Genomic DNA, 17,876 nt, shown 5'->3' with positions numbered 1-17,876 from the left:
ACATTATGTTTTAACCTACTTACAACTACGTCAATTAAGATAAGTTTTATTTGTTCGATTGTTGTATTTTGGGAAGAAGAGCGTGATGTTATTTCTAGCTAGCCTATTAAGAGCGCTAGTGTAATAAACTTCAGAAACCGAGCAATAAAAATGCTAATATAATTGCTCCCAGGGCCGCCTGCTGCTGTACACTAGGCGCAGCCTGGGGTACAGAGTGCGAGCTGTGTCCTGCGCCGGGCTCGCCCGAACGCGCTGAACTCTGCTCAACACTGCCCACTAGCGGACTCATCCCAGGGTTGCCCGGTGGTGTTATACCCGGCGGAGCACTCACTCCGGACGTCTTCGGTGACGTGGACGAGTGTGCGGCCATGCCGGGGTTGTGCGCGCCGGGACGATGCGTTAATACTATTGGCAGGTGTGTATATTGTACATGGGACAATCGAATATGCTGAAAAGCCTATGGAGGTCTAGTTTTAAGTCACTGGAGACGTACCAGATACCAGTTATGGCTTAAAGCTAGACTTTCTACTATTATTATGTATTATTTAGTATGTTTATTATATTATTTTGTTATTGTATAACAAGTTCAAAATAAGTAAAAAACGCGTGATAGATAAGGACTTCATCATCGCATCTACAACTATTTTTATTAGTCTTTGGCGTGATTGTCAGATATACATTATATTTCTGTTTATGTAACCTTCCAGTTTCCGTTGCGTGTGCGGTCGCGGCTACAAGCCAGCGGGCGACACGTGCGTCGACATCGACGAGTGCGCCGCGCGCGGCGTCTGCGAGCAGCTGTGTCGCAACACCGACGGCTCGTACGAGTGTTTGTGCCGCTCCGGATATGAGTTGGATGAGGTATTTTCAAGTTATTCACTCTGAAATTAAAGGTCAGTACACCGACTCGGCTACCCTACTCACAGCATGGCATGGAAATGTAAGCTATATTAGGACTTATGAGTAAAGTAACTGTGTGGACAGCCAGTTGGCGACTAGTCGTCAACTAGTTGTTTGCAAGTTAGTAAAATTCCATAAGTAAAGCTGGGAATTCATTTTGTAAGTTGTGTTGACGTCGAGTTGGAATAACGTGCCATGACTTTTATTGTATTAACGAGCTTTTGTCCGCGGCTTCGCTCGCGTTAAGAAGTATTATTATATACAAACTTTCATCCCCTATTTGAACCCCTTGGGGTTGGAATTTATCAAAATCCTTTCTTAGCGGATGCCTACGTCATAACATCTACCTGCATGCCAAATTTCAGCCCGATCCGTCCAGTGGTTTGGGCTGTGCGTTGATAGATCACTATGTCAATCAGTCAGTCACCTTTGAGTTTTATATATATAGATTTTAATGTACTGTTCGGTGTAGGATGGCGCCGACTGTCGCGACGTCGACGAGTGCGAGCGCGGCACGCACACGTGTCAACAAACGTGCACAAACACTGAGGGATCGTTTGAGTGCGGTTGTGAAGAAGGATATGAGAAGCGAGGAGACGCTTGTGTCGGTAAGCTGTTAATTATTTTAAAATAATAGCTAAAGTAATAAAAAACACTATGCAACGTTTTGTTCTTGTCTATCTCCTTTTCCAATGACAAGGACAAAACATTAAAACATTGAGTACAATACTTAATCATAAATAATAATTAATGCATAATAGCTTATGCGTTGTTTAATGTCTGGTAGTCTTTGTTTCATAACATTATTATCTTTTAGAATGAACAAAAATATAATGAATACTATAATTTACTCAAATATTTTACTTAAAATATATAATTTTTCAGATATCAACGAGTGCTCCGACCCGGAGATCTGCCCGTCGCCCGGCAAGTGCGTGAACCTGCTCGGGTCGTACCGCTGCGTGTGCCCGCGCGGCTTCCGCCTCGACCTGGACGGCGCGCGCTGCCGCGACCGCGACGAGTGCGACGACGGCCGCTGCCAGTCCCCGTGCCGCAACTACGCCGGCGGGTACCGCTGCGACTGCCCGCCCGGTAACTTAGTGTGCTATCAGAGAAGTTGATTCGTAGGGATTGTCATAAATTCCGGCCTTGTGGTTCTTCGTGTGTGTCCATACATTTCTAAACAATTATTTTTTTCACATACATCAAAGTTATATTTATAAATTATAACAAGACCCTCTAAAACTATTCCAGGCACAGTCCGCGCGGGCGGCACCACCGGCGGCTGCGTGCCCGCGGACGCGTGTGCAAGCGCACCGTGCGGCGCGAGTGCGTGCTTCCCGCTCGCCGGCACGTATCGCTGCGGCTGCCCGCCAGGGTACGGCTGGGACGCCGCGCACGCTGTGTGCCTGCAACTCGGTAATTGACAAGTTTCTCTTACGTGGATTATGTAAACTTTTTTTCTATAAAAGTCCGTGCCACAGCCCTCTTGTCTTGATTTTGGCTATCATATCATTGTGATCTTTAAAATAAATAAAAAAATGAAAAAGCAGTATTATAAAAATTATATTATATTTTTAACGCTGCGGCCGCACATGCGTAGTACTTCGTGCTTAAAACGATACCATTGGACGATCTGCGTGTATCGTCCAATGGTATCGTCTCATAGCACGAAGCTTCGTACGATAGACGCATGTGCGGCCGCGGCATAAAGGGTATTTCAAAGGATCGTTTAAAATTGTGATTACGAAAGTTCGTAGAATCGGTAATGTGAAATGTTACATTTCATAAGACCCTTGTATACTTACATGTAACAGTGCTTTATTATAATATGATTGTATGTGTTCTGAATAAAGAAAAAAAAAGACCCTACAGTGTATACAGTCAAATTGATTCTGAAAACTGATTCCCAGTTATTTATGCAGCTTTGAAAATAATAGCTTGTCGTTCTAGTATCAACACAATTTTATATGCAGTACAAAAAAAAATAAGTCAATTTTAATAACCTCATTACAACATTTTTTCTAAGGCGGTGGCTGCGCAACCGCGAGCTGTCTGTTCGGTTGCCGCGCGCTCGGCGACTCGGTGGAATGCGGTTGTCCGACCGGCTACCAGTTAGTCGGCGCCGGCCACTGTTTATCGGCGTTGGACGGCGCGTTACCGCCGGGTGATATCGGCGACGCGCCCGTCTTCCCGCTCCGAGACCAGTACAAAGTCGGCGATGACCTTATATCGACGGAGGGCTGCTTCAGTTGCAAGGTGAGTAGAAATTGTAACCATCTGATGTGAGAACATAAAGCATAAGTGCTAAAGCGCTGTTATGGCCTCAGGTGTGTATGGAAGCCAAACTTACGTCTATAACGTTGGTACTGCATTACGTTACGTTTATTACTGCATTGCGATATCTTATAAACTATTGTTAACAATAGTAATCTTGACTCCAAAACTGGGACAACTTTAAAATAGCAAAGAGGCAGTTTGATATTTTGCGAAAGAAGTAATTATGGTTGTTACTCTTTTGTATTACCTAATTTCATGATTTTTATTATTCTCCCATACTTTAACTATAAATATGAAAGATTGACTCGTTCAATAGTCACGCTTATAAGCCCTAGTGCGTTGTGTAAAGATCGACTACTAGCACCTAAATAATATTAAAAAATACTGTGTTTAAATTTACAGGTGAACGGACGCAGACGGCGCGCGCCAGAAGAAGGCATCGTGTACGCCAACGGTACTACGGTCGTAAGAAGAAGTAGGCGGCGTAGCAGACGTAAGTTATTTGTTATAATAAATCGTTTTATTCAAATGCAATTAACAGTTTAAGCGTGAATAAGTCAGATATAGATTTTTATAAGATTAAACAGTTTATTTGAACAAATCCAATTTGTTTTCAGGACGTCGTTCGCTGTTGGAACCGGAAGCAGAGCTGATCGTGATCTCCGCGACGCCGAAACAGACCTGGGGCCGCGTGCCGCTGCTCAGACTGATCCCGGCCGAGGGCGACGGGAAACCGCACTACAGAATCGCCTACGGAGACCCTGACCGGAACTTCGTACTCAACAAACGAGACGGCACCTGGGCGCTTCGGCTTAGGAAGCATTTAAAACAGAAAGAAGTTCTAGAACGACAGCTCGAGTTGGAAGCACGGTTCGTCACTCCCGCGTCCAGTAGGAGAAGGCGAGCTGTACCCGCTAATATCCCAGCACCGCTGAGGCTGTACGTGTCCGTAAGAATCGGACCGAATGCGGGCTGATTTGGATAAATTTCGGCCCGGAATTGTATAGTTTAATCGCGTTGGCGTGCGTTTGATAAAGTTCATTGAACTCATTATAAGAGATTTTATAATGGGGTAAGCAAGAGTTTCTGAATCAAATAAAAAAAGCCTGTAAATTGACAAAAAAAATATACAAATTATTTTCGATAACGTCTCGATTGTTACAAAATTGAGACTGCACTATTTATGACTACACTGCAGTAAAGCGACGCGACACTTACGTCACAGGCCCCGTACCACGAAACGGTTTTGAGACTCAAACAATCGTACGAGAATGTTGCGTCTTACTCTAACAAACGTGAAATGACGTTGTTAGAGCATGACGCGGCATTCTCGTTCGATTGTTCGAGTCTCAGAACGGTTTCGTAGTTGGCCTACTGTACCGGAGCGCTATGTCGCCTCGTTCCGATGACGCATAGTGTGGTGTGACTCATATAAATTCATACTAAGAATCTACTCCTGCAGTTACGCCTATAAGTGCTATCATACTTTAAATATAGATATTTAGAGAAACTCATGCTCACTTATCTATGTGTCAATGACCTTTATCGCCTAACCACGCTCGTCTACCGATCATTTAGGTTGAATTTGTCTCCGTACTGACTGTAGCTAGAATACAATTGGTCTTAGACACTGCCATAATTATTTGCAAACTGCCATATTTTTTATTTCACTGCCAAGTTCGTTCCCTTCTATTTACAGATAAGTTAATGAGTCCGCCATATTATACTAACAATGTTACTTAGCTTTTATACCATAAACGCCAATATAAAATTAGATATTTCTACTGCATATTTTAATGAATTTGGGACGGTACAGATAAGATCGTCTGTGTCGATATTTCCGGCAGTATTAAGTTATCAAGTACGTAGTACTAGGTAATGAAAAAATCGATTTTGTAACTCGCTTCACTTTGAATCGATACTTGAATATAATTTGAGAATCCTGTTTGTTTCTTTCTGGCATAATCTGCAACAATAAGGTCGAAAGAAGATTGTTTTTGATAATTGTCGCGGCTACATTTGATAGGACAGCACCTGACAGCACTTATAATTTCAAGTGTCTCTCAAAGTTGGTGGTATAAAATTACATATTTTGTAGTCCCATATCTTAAGTGCCAGTAAATAGTTGTAAGTAGATAATTAAGTGAATTATTTATTTTTTACCGTCAACATAACGTGCAATGTGACCATCTTAATCTGTAGAGCTAATGCTTAAAGTTAGACAATTGTAAATATGTGCATAATATTTGTAGAAGTTTTTACATTAATATATTTAACATAAGATTATTTGGCTATTGAATTTAAAATATAAATACATTTTTAACTACTCATTGGCATCTCATTTTAACTTTGTATGTGTATTAACTCAGCCCTCTTTAATAACAACAATATAGATTTAGGCAGCAACTATTCGGCAGGCTTCTTTAGGACTTAAAAACAAAAATACCACATTATATAACATTTATTATCTTAATTTATAATATTTAAGTCATCAGTCCCCCCTCTCACATAAAATTGTTTATATATATTTTAACACTCATATGATCCAAAGTTTATAAACAATAATATATTTCACAATGTTAAATTCCCTATAAGAACATCATCTGGCGCTTGACTATTTTCTTTCGAAAATACATTTAGAACTACAGTAGCTACGGTACACTTTAATCTTGGTCATTAAACCTTTTTTACCGTTTAATTTTACTAAGGACATAATATTAACAATTATTTTATTTATTAACAACTAAAATTATATTTCTTCCTTATTATTGAAAACATTCAGTTGAAGCTCATGAAGTTTAAATCCACAGAAACAATCTACACATCAATTTCCAACAGTTTCTAGAACATGTGGAAGTAAAAGTGAATTTCTCCAAAATGCGGGTAATCTTGAAACGTGGTTCTCTATCCGTCAGTCTGCACCATTTTGTTTTTCTTCAGCTCTCTCTCGACCACTCCCTTATACATTTCCAAGCAATCATCCACACCATCAGTGTGTCGAGACAAGCGATGCGTCTTCAGGTACTGGTAGCATGAAAACTTGCACAAGCATATCGAGCATTTGAACGGTTTGTCGCCTGTGTGTATTCGCATGTGCACTCGCACGCTGAAGCTCCGTGTAAACTGTTTGCCGCATATGGGACAAGGGAACGGTTTGTAGCCCGCGTGTGCTCGTTTGTGAACGGTCAGGTTGTTCTTGTATTTGAATTTCCGCTCGCAGAGGTCGCAAGTGAAGGGTTTCTCGTCTGTGTGTATTTTGCTCTGTAGCTCCAAGCTGCTGGATTTTAGGAGGTTGCGGTTGCAAACGTCGCAGCGGTGCTGCGTGGAATGGTCCATGTGCCGCGACAGGAAACCTTTTAACGTGTAGGTTCGATCGCACTGATTGCAGCTTAGTTTAGCGTCTGCTGTCATGGCATCCACCTTCTGACTTGAAGACCATGTTTCAGATTCTCCACGTTCTGACTTAAAGTTATGCATATTTTGACAGGAAGTTTCCGATGCGTTCACTTGAAATTTCCCATGGTCTGATTTGAATTTCTCTACCTTCTGACTTGAAGTTTTCCATATTGTTACAGATTCCCCAAGTTCTGAATTAAAGTTGTGCATATTTTGGTAAGAAGTTTTTGATGCATTCATTTGAAATCCTTCATATTCTGACTTAGAATTTTCCACCTTCTGACTTGAAGTTTTCCATATTGTAACAGATTCCCCGAGTTCTGACTTAAAGTTTTGCATATTTTGGTAAGAAGTTGTTGATGCATTCATTTGAAATCCTTCATGCTCTGACTTAGAATTCTCCACCTTCTGACTTGAAGTTTTCCATATTGTTACAGATTCCCCAAGTTTTGACTTAAAGTTGTGCATATGGTAAGGAGTATTAGATGCGTTCACTTGAAATTCTCTACTCTCTGCCTTAGAATTCTCCACTCTCTGACTTGGAGTTTTCTGCATGTTGACTTGAAATGCTCCAAACTCTGACTTAGAATTTTCCAACTTCTGAATCGAAGTTTTTCGTTTTTTCATTTGAAGTTCTCCACGCTCTGACTTCTTTTCTACATTCTGACTTGAAGATTTTCGTTTTTTTACCTGAAATTCTCCTTTTGACTTGGAGTTAACCGCATTCCCCGCTCGGTACTGCATAAAGTTATTTCTCATGTACTCGTCTGCCCGCAAGTCCAACGATCTATGTATTTCCTCGGCTGACAATGTCACAGGTCCCTTCTTAATGTTTTTTGATTTCTCTGAATTCTCTAGAAATTAGTTAGAAAATAGCTTGTTAACTTTTTATAGACATCAAAATGTGTTGTAAATTTTAACAAAATATATCGTACACTAATTTTTTAATTATACAAACTTCAAACTAAATGGAAACAAAACAAACTTCAGAAAAAGGCGGTCTTACTGCTGGCTGAGGACGCCGCGCCGTATTACTAAGCAATAGAATCTCAATGAATCTTTACTTAGGAATCAGTCTTTGAATTTTAAAAAAATGTCTTCGTACCTGTATAAACTCCATTTTGCAATATCTCCTGGAGGTGCGAGGGTCTGTCACGCTGCGGCTCGTACACGCTGGCGTCCACGTCGATCACGAGACGTTCTACGTCTGAAATTATTATAAAATTACTAAAACGTAAAATTCATAAGATTACTAGAACTTTATTTTTATAAAGCGTATATTTTACGTGTCCGTACTAGAATCGCAATATAACAGTAATAAAATTCGTGAACAAGTAAAAGAAGTAAGAAGCGAACTATCTAACGCGAATACTTTGTGTATTCGCGTTAATGTTATTGTTATTTTTATAAAATCCATCGCCAGATAGAAAGAATTTAGAATGATAAGTACTCGACTCTCAATCATAAAAAAATGTTAGTCTTTGCGCCAAACTTCGTATATTTTTATATAAGTTCTGTCTATCCGGCGGCGACCGGACTTTAATTATTGTTTAGTCACCATCATCATCATCATCATCGGAACAGTCCCAGCCGTCCTCCAGTTTCACCTCCCCTGTGGTAGCTGTGGCGGTGACGTCGGATCTGCACAGCGTCAGCAAAGACGCGTGAGGATCCGGAATGCTTCCCATCTGGACGAAAATTAACAAGACATTATTATAGTTAAGTGATTGTAAAAAAAATACGTGTGACATTATAATTCGCATACGTCTAGTCGCCCGCACACAAACACTCTGCCGAAGTCTGGCAACGCCGCGCCGCACATGGACATATTCTAGTAAAGCTATAAGTTATGTACTCATGTCACAGCACTTCGATTTTAGCGAATGAGCCGAAAGTTTCAGACACTCAGACACACTTTACATTAAAATGGTACCATAAAAGGTTTATGGTGAAGCCAAACGAGCATAATTTGTGAGTTGTGAGTCGCAGTATTTCGCTTACGCTCGCGTAAATATCTTTTCATACAAACCATGACTCACAAGATTACGCTCGAATCAAACAGGACTTTTGTATGAAACTGAATGCAGCAGAATTTCTGCCAGTGCAGACGAAATTCTGCGACTCAAAACTCACAAATGACGCTCGTTTGGCTTCACCCTTAAATTACGCGCACATTGTTACGGGCAGCAGGGCGGCCGCATTTTTCATACAAGTAATATATGACCAACCGCGCACTCGTATACCTATAATAACTTGTATGAAAAATCAGATCTTGTAATATGAAAAATGGCCCGACCCCCTGCAAAATGCGCGCGAAGCAGAGTTTTGTGTAATGCAATGATTTACTTACAGATTGGAGCATCTTGCTAACTACGAAGTTTTGTATGTAAACAAAACCGTCGACGCTCGTGTCAAATTCCTCGCCCAGCGATGAAAACTGTATCAATTTAGATCTGTTAAAATAATAATAACTGATTGGTAAAAAGTGGCCCCGTGCGAGTTTGTTATGCCGGTTCTTCTCATATCATGTAGACGTGCTAAAAGTGTTAACTTTGTTAACCTATTTAGAAGTAAATATTTTCATTTCATTTCATATAATATCTATTTCATTTCATTGACTTGATGGTTAAAGTTAACTCTGGGTTAAATACAGGGCCTCCGTAAGGGTTACTGGCGCCTGTGTGCAAAAATGATTTTGGCGCCCTTGTTTATTTATTTTTTATGGTAGGTAGGTTGAAGTAAAGCAAACAAAAATCGGCCAAGTGTGAGCTCTTGGGCTTTGGTTTTGGCGCCTAGAAAGGATGGCGATTTGGCGCCCCTAGAGGATAGCGCCCGTGTGCATTGCACATAATATGGTAGCGGGAGCCCTGGTTAAATAGTGTATTTATTATGGTTTCTCTTTCATACATGCGAAGAACGAGAGAAATGATATACTTAAATAAACTGGTTTAAAAACCAGGATTAACTTAAACCGAGTGTTGCGTAAGTGGGCATAGTAATAGTAATAGTGGTTTTAAATTAGGGAGCGACAAAATATGAAGTGTTTGTCTTTGTTGGTCTCAATCCCACTCTTTTCCCACAAGTGGACAAAGTTAACAAGTCTATTTATTAACCTTCGCATAGCCAAAATACATGTTAAACAATATTTTTAATCGCTGTTATATAATACATGTACTTAACGCAATAATTAATTAACGTATTGATTTTAATAAAAAAAAAAAAACAAAGAAACAAGCCATAAAGTTACTAATAAACAAACAAAAACTTCTTACCTACCAAAATACTGGGTTAAGTCAAGCCTTCTTTTCACCAACGCGAACAACCGTAGGTTACGGTTGTGGTACGGTTGTGGTTACCGTGTCGGTTGCGGTTGCGAGCACCTCGGCGGCTGGCCGGGTGCATTCTGCACTCGCCTGTTGCTCACCTGTCACTGTCAAACACGATCAATAATACGGCACCGGCGCACCCGGGAACTGTCAAAAATAGATGCAAGCCGTGACGCATGTAAGAGCAACAGGAGAACAGAACCTCAATATTAATTATTATAATACTAGATGATGCCCGCAACTCTGTTGCGCCAAAATTCGTTTATCGTGCGGAAACCGTACATTTTCCGGGATAAAAATTAAAGTATCCTATGTCCTTTCCCGGGACTCAAAGTATCTCCATGCCAAATTTCACCAAAATCGGTTGAGCGGTTTGAGCGTGAAGAGGTAACAGACAGACATACAGACGGACAGACAGACAGCCAGACACACTTTCGTATTTATAATATTAGTATGGACAATTTAGTATCTGCCGCTGAACATCTAGCTGACTATTCCTGTGTCGGTGGCCGATTTCATTAAAAACAGCCAGATGCATTTTTATGGTGCCCGAGTGTGTACGCAATACACAGCAACAGGGACACTTCCTCAACAATCATACCTCAGAGGGAATAGTCTAACACGATCGACGAGAGTTTAGACTTTAGAGTTTAGATACAGGACTAACTTACTTTCTTATCAGACAATCAGTTTTAAGTGATTCCACTCAATCGAGATTCGAGCCAATGACCTCCAGCTAAGCTTTAACCCATCAAGCCCCATAAGCTCACCGGTGAGCGAGACAATAGAATAACAATAGATTTCCAAGAATCCACGATCGAAGGATTAAACATAGGTACGTTTCTATGATATTTTGTACCTACCAATGTAATATTATGCTTTGTACGCGTGACGCAGGTTATGTCCGATACTAAACGGAAATGTAATTTTCCCGCTAATAGCATCAAAGGTTTCAACTTGGCGAAAAACAGGCGCGATCCGGAGGGGTGGTACACATGGGACATGACCCCCCCCCCCCCCCCCGAAATCTAAGGTCAAATTGAAAAATCTCAAAATCTTGCCAAATAATAAAACTAGCTATCCCCTAACCACCACTGCGTCCGACCTTAGACAGCTGTCAACCCTGACCGTCCGCGGGGGGAAAATAAAATATATATATATATATATATATATTAGTGTAGTGAGTGACCCCCCCCCCCCCCCCCCCAAATGCCCGTGCCGGCCGAAAAACACATTTGAGCCTGGCTAGAGGTGATGTTTAGAATAGTTCGAATTAATGTTAAAATTGTTTCCAGTGCCAAAGGCTGTTTTCATAGAAAACATGCTTAAGATACGATATTATGTGTAGACATATATCTTCATTCTCCCTAACCTTCCACATTCGATTTAAATGAAATCGGCCAAGTGTGTGTGCGCACGAAGGGTTCCGTACCGATACAAAGCGAAAATAGGCTAAAATTGTGTTTTTTGTGGGAGCCCCCCTTACATTTTTATTTTATTTTTATATTATTATTAAATTATACCCCTGTAGAACCGCCATACTGGTACAAGGGACCAAGAATTTTGTGTCAGTAATCTCCAGGCCTATATTATACTATACGTCTCTGAAAAAAAATATGAAACTGTACGGTTTCCACATGGGTTTGATAAAATTTTGGCGCAACGGCAGGCGTCATTTAATAACCTCGAAAGAAGTTGACTGAATCACAGATAACTGAATTGTGCTCAATATACTTAGATACCTTTGTGAAAGTTCTTGCATAGTAGACAGAGTACTTATGTCTATTGTGGTTCTTGTGTCACCGAATTTTCAAATTGGTATGCTTCTGTAACAAATTCACGCATATTTTGTTGGTGTTTGCATAAGAAAAATAAAATTCAATTTATCAATTTATCATTCACGCTATCCGGATATTTCGCGCGAACGACCTAACAACTAATAAATTATAAACACAAAGAAAACTTGGCCTTACGACCGGGAAGTTCATACATCATATATTTTTTTACGTAACAACAAATTCGGAACTGGCAGAGCAATAACAATAATATCCGGGTTTGCGCGGGCCCGTTTGTTTTTGTTCCGGGCCTTTCAAGTTAAGACCCGGTTATCCGGGTGTTCATAACCGGGCCCTAAACCCGGCTATTATACATAATCTTAGGGGTAATTTCAACTGGCGGGCTCAAAATAACTATTTTAAGTTTTAAGTAAGTATACAGGGTGTAACAAAAATAAGTGATAATACTTTAGGGTGTATACGTGTTCCTTGTAGAGAGTTAACTGTGAAAGTAGCAGCGCTGAAAGACCAAAAATTTTTTTCACTTTTGTATGAGGAAACTCGTGACGCTCGGGCCCTTGCCCATATAAAAGTGAAAAAAAATTTTGGTCTTTCAGCGCTGCTACTTTCACAGTGAACTCTCTACAAGGAACACGTACACACCCTAAAGTATTATCACTTATTTTTGTTACACACTGTATAGGTATAAGTAGGTACCTTTTAATTAAACTTCAATATAATATGTGTGGACGTTATATTTAGTACGTACAAACTGAACTAAAAGTTATAAGTACTATACAATTCGTCAACTCCTTTTCCTATCATTTACCATATTATTCAGATTGTGTGCTGTACATTACGACTATTTATAAGTAATAAAAAAATATTTCAGTGCACAAAACTTTAATTAAATTACCATTAAGGGTGGCTTGCGACTTGCACCAACTTACTATAACACTGTGCTATAACTGTAACTTTAACAATAACTTTAACTATAGTCTATAACTAGAACGCAAAATGTCAAATCTTTGGTTAACCTCTTCAATAATGGACTTATATATCGAATTTTTTTCGTGAAAATTTACTATGGCTCACCAATGATGTTACTTAAAACAAATGTTTTTTCTGTCGATTTTTACGGATAATTCCTTTTTTGACCGACTTCCAAAAAGGAGGAGGTAATACGTTCGGCTGTATGTATGTTCAACGATTACTCAGCCGTTTTTATACTGTCAATTCCATTAACTGTAGCTTTAACAAAAAAGTAAACGCAATGGACATATTCTGTTAAATTCTGTGGTCAAAGTTAAGGTTAAAGTACTTAAAGTCAAGTTAGCCTCAACTATACTTAACCATAACTTTGACCATAACTGTTACTATAACCACGCCTCTGGTGCAACCTACCCTTTAATAACCATACTGAGTTGTCTTAAACCTTCTGTATACGGAGCTTAAACCTATTAGCCAGCATAAGGTATAAAAAGTCTTCCGTTGAGGAAGGAGATAATATATCGACCTAGGAGTCCTTTATCATTGCAAGTTATATAAAAAGATAAGGCCTTTGCTATAGATGCACGATTGACGCCTCCGTGGTCTAGTGGTACAGAGCGCGGCTCTTGACTCGGAGGTCGTGGGTTCGATTCCCGCGTTGGAAACATGTTATTTCCAAGTTTGGTTAGGACAATGCAGGCTGATCACCTGATTGTCTGACAAGTAAGATGATCCATGCGTCGGATGGGCATGTAAAAAGTCGGTCCTGCGCCTGATCTCTCGCCGGTCGTGTCGGTCTTCCGTCCCACTGGGTTATGAGAGTAAAAGGAATAGAGAGTGCTCTTGTGTACTGCGCACACACTTGGGCACTATAAAATTACTCCTGCGTAGCTGGCCTGGTTTCAATGAAACCGGCCACCGTCACCGAAACCGGTGTGGGAGCTATTATTGACGGTGGACGATTTATTCAAAATTTTCAGAGCGAAGAGAAACATAAATACGACACGGTCTACAAGTTACTACAATTGGAGCTACCACTAGCTAACTTTTTCAGATATGACGTGAAACCCTGTAAAACAATGTTTCCCAGACTTACAGAAGAGCCAACGTGTAGACAGTTACAAACATCTAAAACAATTTTCACTTTACAAACTACTGGAACGTGACGCGAATTCAAATCTGCCACTGTTTTAGTTCAGAGGGCGCGACATAGGTGGCGCTTTTAACATGAAACATTCCTCTTCCAAAACAAGGATCGTATCCAACGAAGGGCCGCTCAGGCCTCTTGGATATCTCTAGTGGCGCGGCGAGTGGCAGATTCAGGCAATACGTGGGTGTCAGAGTGCGATCAGCTGTGAAATACGGTTTACTAGTTAAAAATGAAAACACGTTGAAAACGTTAAAAAGTGATCTGAATAAGGAAAATATGGGCGGTACGAGGTACTGTTGTGTTGTAGGGTGCAAACATTCCCAATCTCGGATTCGTGAATTAACGTTTTATTCGTTTCTGAGACGGAATTGGGAAACGTATCGAAATCAACATCCCGATTATTAATCATGCTTAAATCTAAATCTCGCATGAATATTTATAAAATATCACGTGAAGTTATTTTTAATATCATTGTTTTATGTATAATAATATATTGTAATTGAAAAAACGATATAAATAAAATTATTTTCGGTTCAATATTTATTACTATTTCCTTCAATATTCACTTTCGCATTTATAATATTATCATACTAATATACTAATTACTGATATTACTAATTTACTAATAATATTATAAGTGCGAAAGTGTGTCTGTCGGTTACCTCTTAACGCCTAAACTGCTGAATAGATTTTGCTGAAATTTGGCTTGGATAACTCCGTAATATATTCTGAAAAAGGACATAGACAGTGGCGTAACTATAAGATCCGGGGCCCGTGGCAAATTGATGGGGCTCTATCAGTAAAAATCGTCACATTTATAATAAACAATATTATGTACTTAAAAATTTTTGCCCATTTGGGTCGGGGGCCCGTGGCATTTTGCCAGCCCTATATTTACGCCACTGGACATGGGATACTTTTTGTCTCGGGAAAATGTACGGTTCCCGAATCCCGCGCGGTTACTCCGTTGTGCAAGAGTTATGGCACAACGGAGTTGTGGGCGTCATCTAGTAAATGTATTATATTACATATTAATCGTAAAAATCAAAGAAAAATTTCTTTGATAATGAAATACATCTGCATTTTCCATTTTTATTTTGCATGTATGGTTGAAAAGTTGCTGAAAATATATTTGTTTAGATTATTCAATACATAGCTCCACTTTCACGTCGTACAGTCGATTACCCACTCTGGTCTGTGGTATTACTTTTACACGGATGATTCGTTCTCCATCATCATGGATTTCGAAGACTTCATGAACATGATTGCTTTGGAATTAGTTTGTGCTCTATAATGTTTAATTAAGTAAACAACCTGTTTTTAGTAATAACTAATAACTAAGAAGACGATCTTACAAATAAATAAATACAAAGTAAAAAATCATATTCAATGAATTTGAAAGAATATTTCATGATCGTGTATATTTAAGTAAATATAGCTTTCGATAATTACTGATTTTCCGCGGAAAAAGTCTGCGGAAATATTATGAAGTCCGCAATCAATAATAATTTGGCTCATTACTTTTTATTGTGCTAAAATATAAACAATCACCAAAAAAGTGCAGTGACTTGTATGAGAATCATATGTGAAAAGCGCCCGTAAGTTTCCGCCGTCAAACGACCCGCGGTGTTGCCGTAGCTTAGCAACGATATCCAAGAGGCCTATAGTATTTCAAACAGCTTGGACCCGTTGGAATTACGCCGAGATGTAGCTTCACTCTGCATCCTCTATCCGTTGTATCACGGGGAGTGCTCTGAGGAATTGTTCGGAACCATACCACCTGCAACTTTTTGCCATCGTGCCACGCGAAAAATATACCATCCTCATCACCTTGATGAGTGGCAGTCTTCCACCGTGCGTTTCTCGTGTAACTTTCTGCCGCGCACTGTAAAACTCTGGAACAGACTGTCACCGGCAGTATTTCCGGACCTATACGACCTGCAAACCTTCAAGAAAAGAGCGTATTCCCTCTTAAAAGGCCGGCAACGCACCTGCAGCTGTTCTGATGTTGCAAGTGTCCATGGGCGACGGTAGTCTTTCCATCAGGCGACCCGTTGGCTCGTTTGCCCCCTTATTTCATAAAAAAAGTAAAATTTTAAAATAACTAGCTAAAAGCCGAGATTTGTGAGGGCTCGCATCATCACACCTTGACTGACTGATGAAAACACATCTACATGTTATAAAAAACCTTGACTGGCTGATGATAATACATCTACATGTAAATAAAAATTAACACAAATCGATATCAATATAATATTATCTATATAATATATCGGATAAAGGTACTCGTACTAGGGCTCGCTTCGCTCACCCTGATTATATTATTATTAGTTCCATTTATTATAGTTCTATTAAAATAATTTAAGTAATGAAATAACACAGTACATACTTAATTAAAACTATTAACTGCCAATTTATTCGACGAAAACTAATTTTGATTTACTTATATTATCCAAGGTTTTACTTCCGGATTACTAGTTTTAAATCAGTCTGAGTTTTTATTGAATTTCTATTGAAGTTTTTGTGTGAAAGCTGTAAACATAACCTCTCTACAACTGCCTTACTTTTCTGACAAAGTCAGTTAACATTTATTTCTGTAATTTTCTAGCAGTAAGTCCTACTAACATTATTTACACGAATTTCTACAATCGCCACTGTTTCAAACTTTCGTACCTTAGTCCACAAGCTAGATTTCACCGACTTACCTCACTTAAACTCGCTGGAATTCCGCCTTTATCTCAACGGGTTAAGGTTCAGAAGGGTTCCTAGTTAAGTCGGTAAGAACTGAGCACTAACAGTTTACCTCAAACTGTGAAAACTTCGCGGCGGAAGTTTTTAATTCCCTCGCCGTAAATCACACATTATTTTAAACTATTTCCACTGTTTATATGGCTAAATTTTGCTGGAAGCCAGATTTTAAATAAACAGGGTTGTCGAAGTACATTCAATAGTACCTAAATTTATAAATCAAAATGTATACTTAGCCAGTTTTTTATTATTATTATAAACTGCTATCTTTATATTTTACTTTGTTATCAAAATCGGTTCAGCTTGCTGCGATTTACAAGCGGACACGGACAGACAGACAGACTTTCGTTTTTATAATATTTGCTGTAATCATCCCCCAAGCGTCTACACAACGCCCCCATTTTTTTTCTGGGTCCCACTGGGGGGCGGCCCTTTAGATCTTAAGCGCCCACTTTGGGAAAGACTTCCCTAAAGTATTATCACTTTGTTTTGTTACACCTTGTATAATGTATCTCATTAAAAATAAAAAAATGTATTTTTAAGTTTTCTTCAGGGGGGGGGGGGGGGGGGGGGCGAAGGGCGGCGGCGCCGAAGAAATCTTGGCCATCTAGTTATGTATTTAAATTACATAGAACCTGTAACATAGTCTATCAAACAGATTTAACGTAGTTAAAGTATTGTCGCGAAACAAAGGCATGGCCGTCCCGCGAGAGCGGCAGCCCCTCAGCTCATTTGCTAAAGTCTGTACCTACGCTAATGTTGCCGTTAATATTAAAAGTAATTTCCGTCAGCACGTACGTTTGAGTGTTGTATGGAAAGCGTTAATTTTTTTTTTCACGTGCGTACTCCATTTGTACGTAATATTTAAAAATAATTTTATTTGTATAGAAAACTAGATGTCGCCCGCAACTCCGTTGCGCCAAAATTCGTTTATCCCGTGGGAACCATGCATTTTTCCGAGATAAAAAGTATCCTATGTCCTTTCTCGGGACTAAAAGTATCCCCATACCAAACTTCAGCAAAATTGGTCTAGCGGTTTGAGCGTGACGAGGTAACAGACAGACAGACAATAGGTCCATACTTTCGGATTTATAATATTAGTATAGATTTGCGTTGTATCATCATCATAATATTAATACGCGAACGAAAAACTTTGTAACCCTTTTTACGAAAAATGGGGAAACGTAGGAGCATGAAATTTTGCACAGTTATAGTTTATATGGTGAAGGAGTGCATCGAACTAATATTATTTTGAAATTATGCTTTTATCATACATTTTTTAACAAATAAAACATTACACACACTACAACA

At 39.5% G+C, this 17,876-nt stretch overlaps 2 protein-coding genes across 5 annotated transcripts in view; one reads left to right on the top strand and one right to left on the bottom strand.

The window, feature by feature from the left end:
- Positions 1-5,060, top strand: part of LOC121734053 (fibrillin-2-like) — a 67,188-nt gene extending 62,128 nt beyond the window's left edge. For both annotated transcript variants that reach the window (XM_042124458.1, XM_042124457.1), the window contains exons 47-54: positions 173-415; positions 708-861; positions 1,373-1,508; positions 1,786-1,992; positions 2,155-2,319; positions 2,930-3,159; positions 3,583-3,673; positions 3,798-5,060. In XM_042124458.1, coding sequence (XP_041980392.1) covers positions 173-415; positions 708-861; positions 1,373-1,508; positions 1,786-1,992; positions 2,155-2,319; positions 2,930-3,159; positions 3,583-3,673; positions 3,798-4,156 — 1,585 coding nt within the window. In that variant the 3' untranslated portion in view covers positions 4,157-5,060. The remainder of the gene's footprint in view (positions 1-172; positions 416-707; positions 862-1,372; positions 1,509-1,785; positions 1,993-2,154; positions 2,320-2,929; positions 3,160-3,582; positions 3,674-3,797) is intronic.
- Positions 5,061-5,940: 880 nt separating this feature from the next.
- LOC121734190 (zinc finger protein 284-like) lies at positions 5,941-10,067 on the bottom strand. Of its 3 annotated transcripts, XM_042124660.1 has the most exons (6): positions 9,853-10,067; positions 8,927-9,013; positions 8,135-8,264; positions 7,682-7,783; positions 7,072-7,430; positions 5,941-6,855 (listed from the first exon to the last, which is right to left on the bottom strand). In XM_042124660.1, the coding sequence occupies exons 2-6, from the start codon at positions 8,936-8,938 to the stop codon at positions 6,085-6,087; spliced, it is 1,374 nt and encodes a 457-aa protein (XP_041980594.1). In that variant the 5' UTR covers positions 8,939-9,013; positions 9,853-10,067; the 3' UTR covers positions 5,941-6,084. The 3 variants fall into 3 exon arrangements, with proteins under 3 accessions (XP_041980594.1, XP_041980593.1, XP_041980592.1); XM_042124659.1 differs by having other exon boundaries at positions 5,941-7,430; positions 8,927-9,029; XM_042124658.1 differs by having other exon boundaries at positions 5,941-7,430.
- Between the last annotated feature and the right edge of the window lie 7,809 nt (positions 10,068-17,876).

This window comes from Aricia agestis, chromosome 15 (genome assembly GCF_905147365.1).
Source record: "Aricia agestis chromosome 15, ilAriAges1.1, whole genome shotgun sequence".
NCBI classification, from domain to species: domain Eukaryota; kingdom Metazoa; phylum Arthropoda; class Insecta; order Lepidoptera; family Lycaenidae; genus Aricia; species Aricia agestis.
This window is presented reverse-complemented; position numbering and strand designations above follow the sequence as displayed.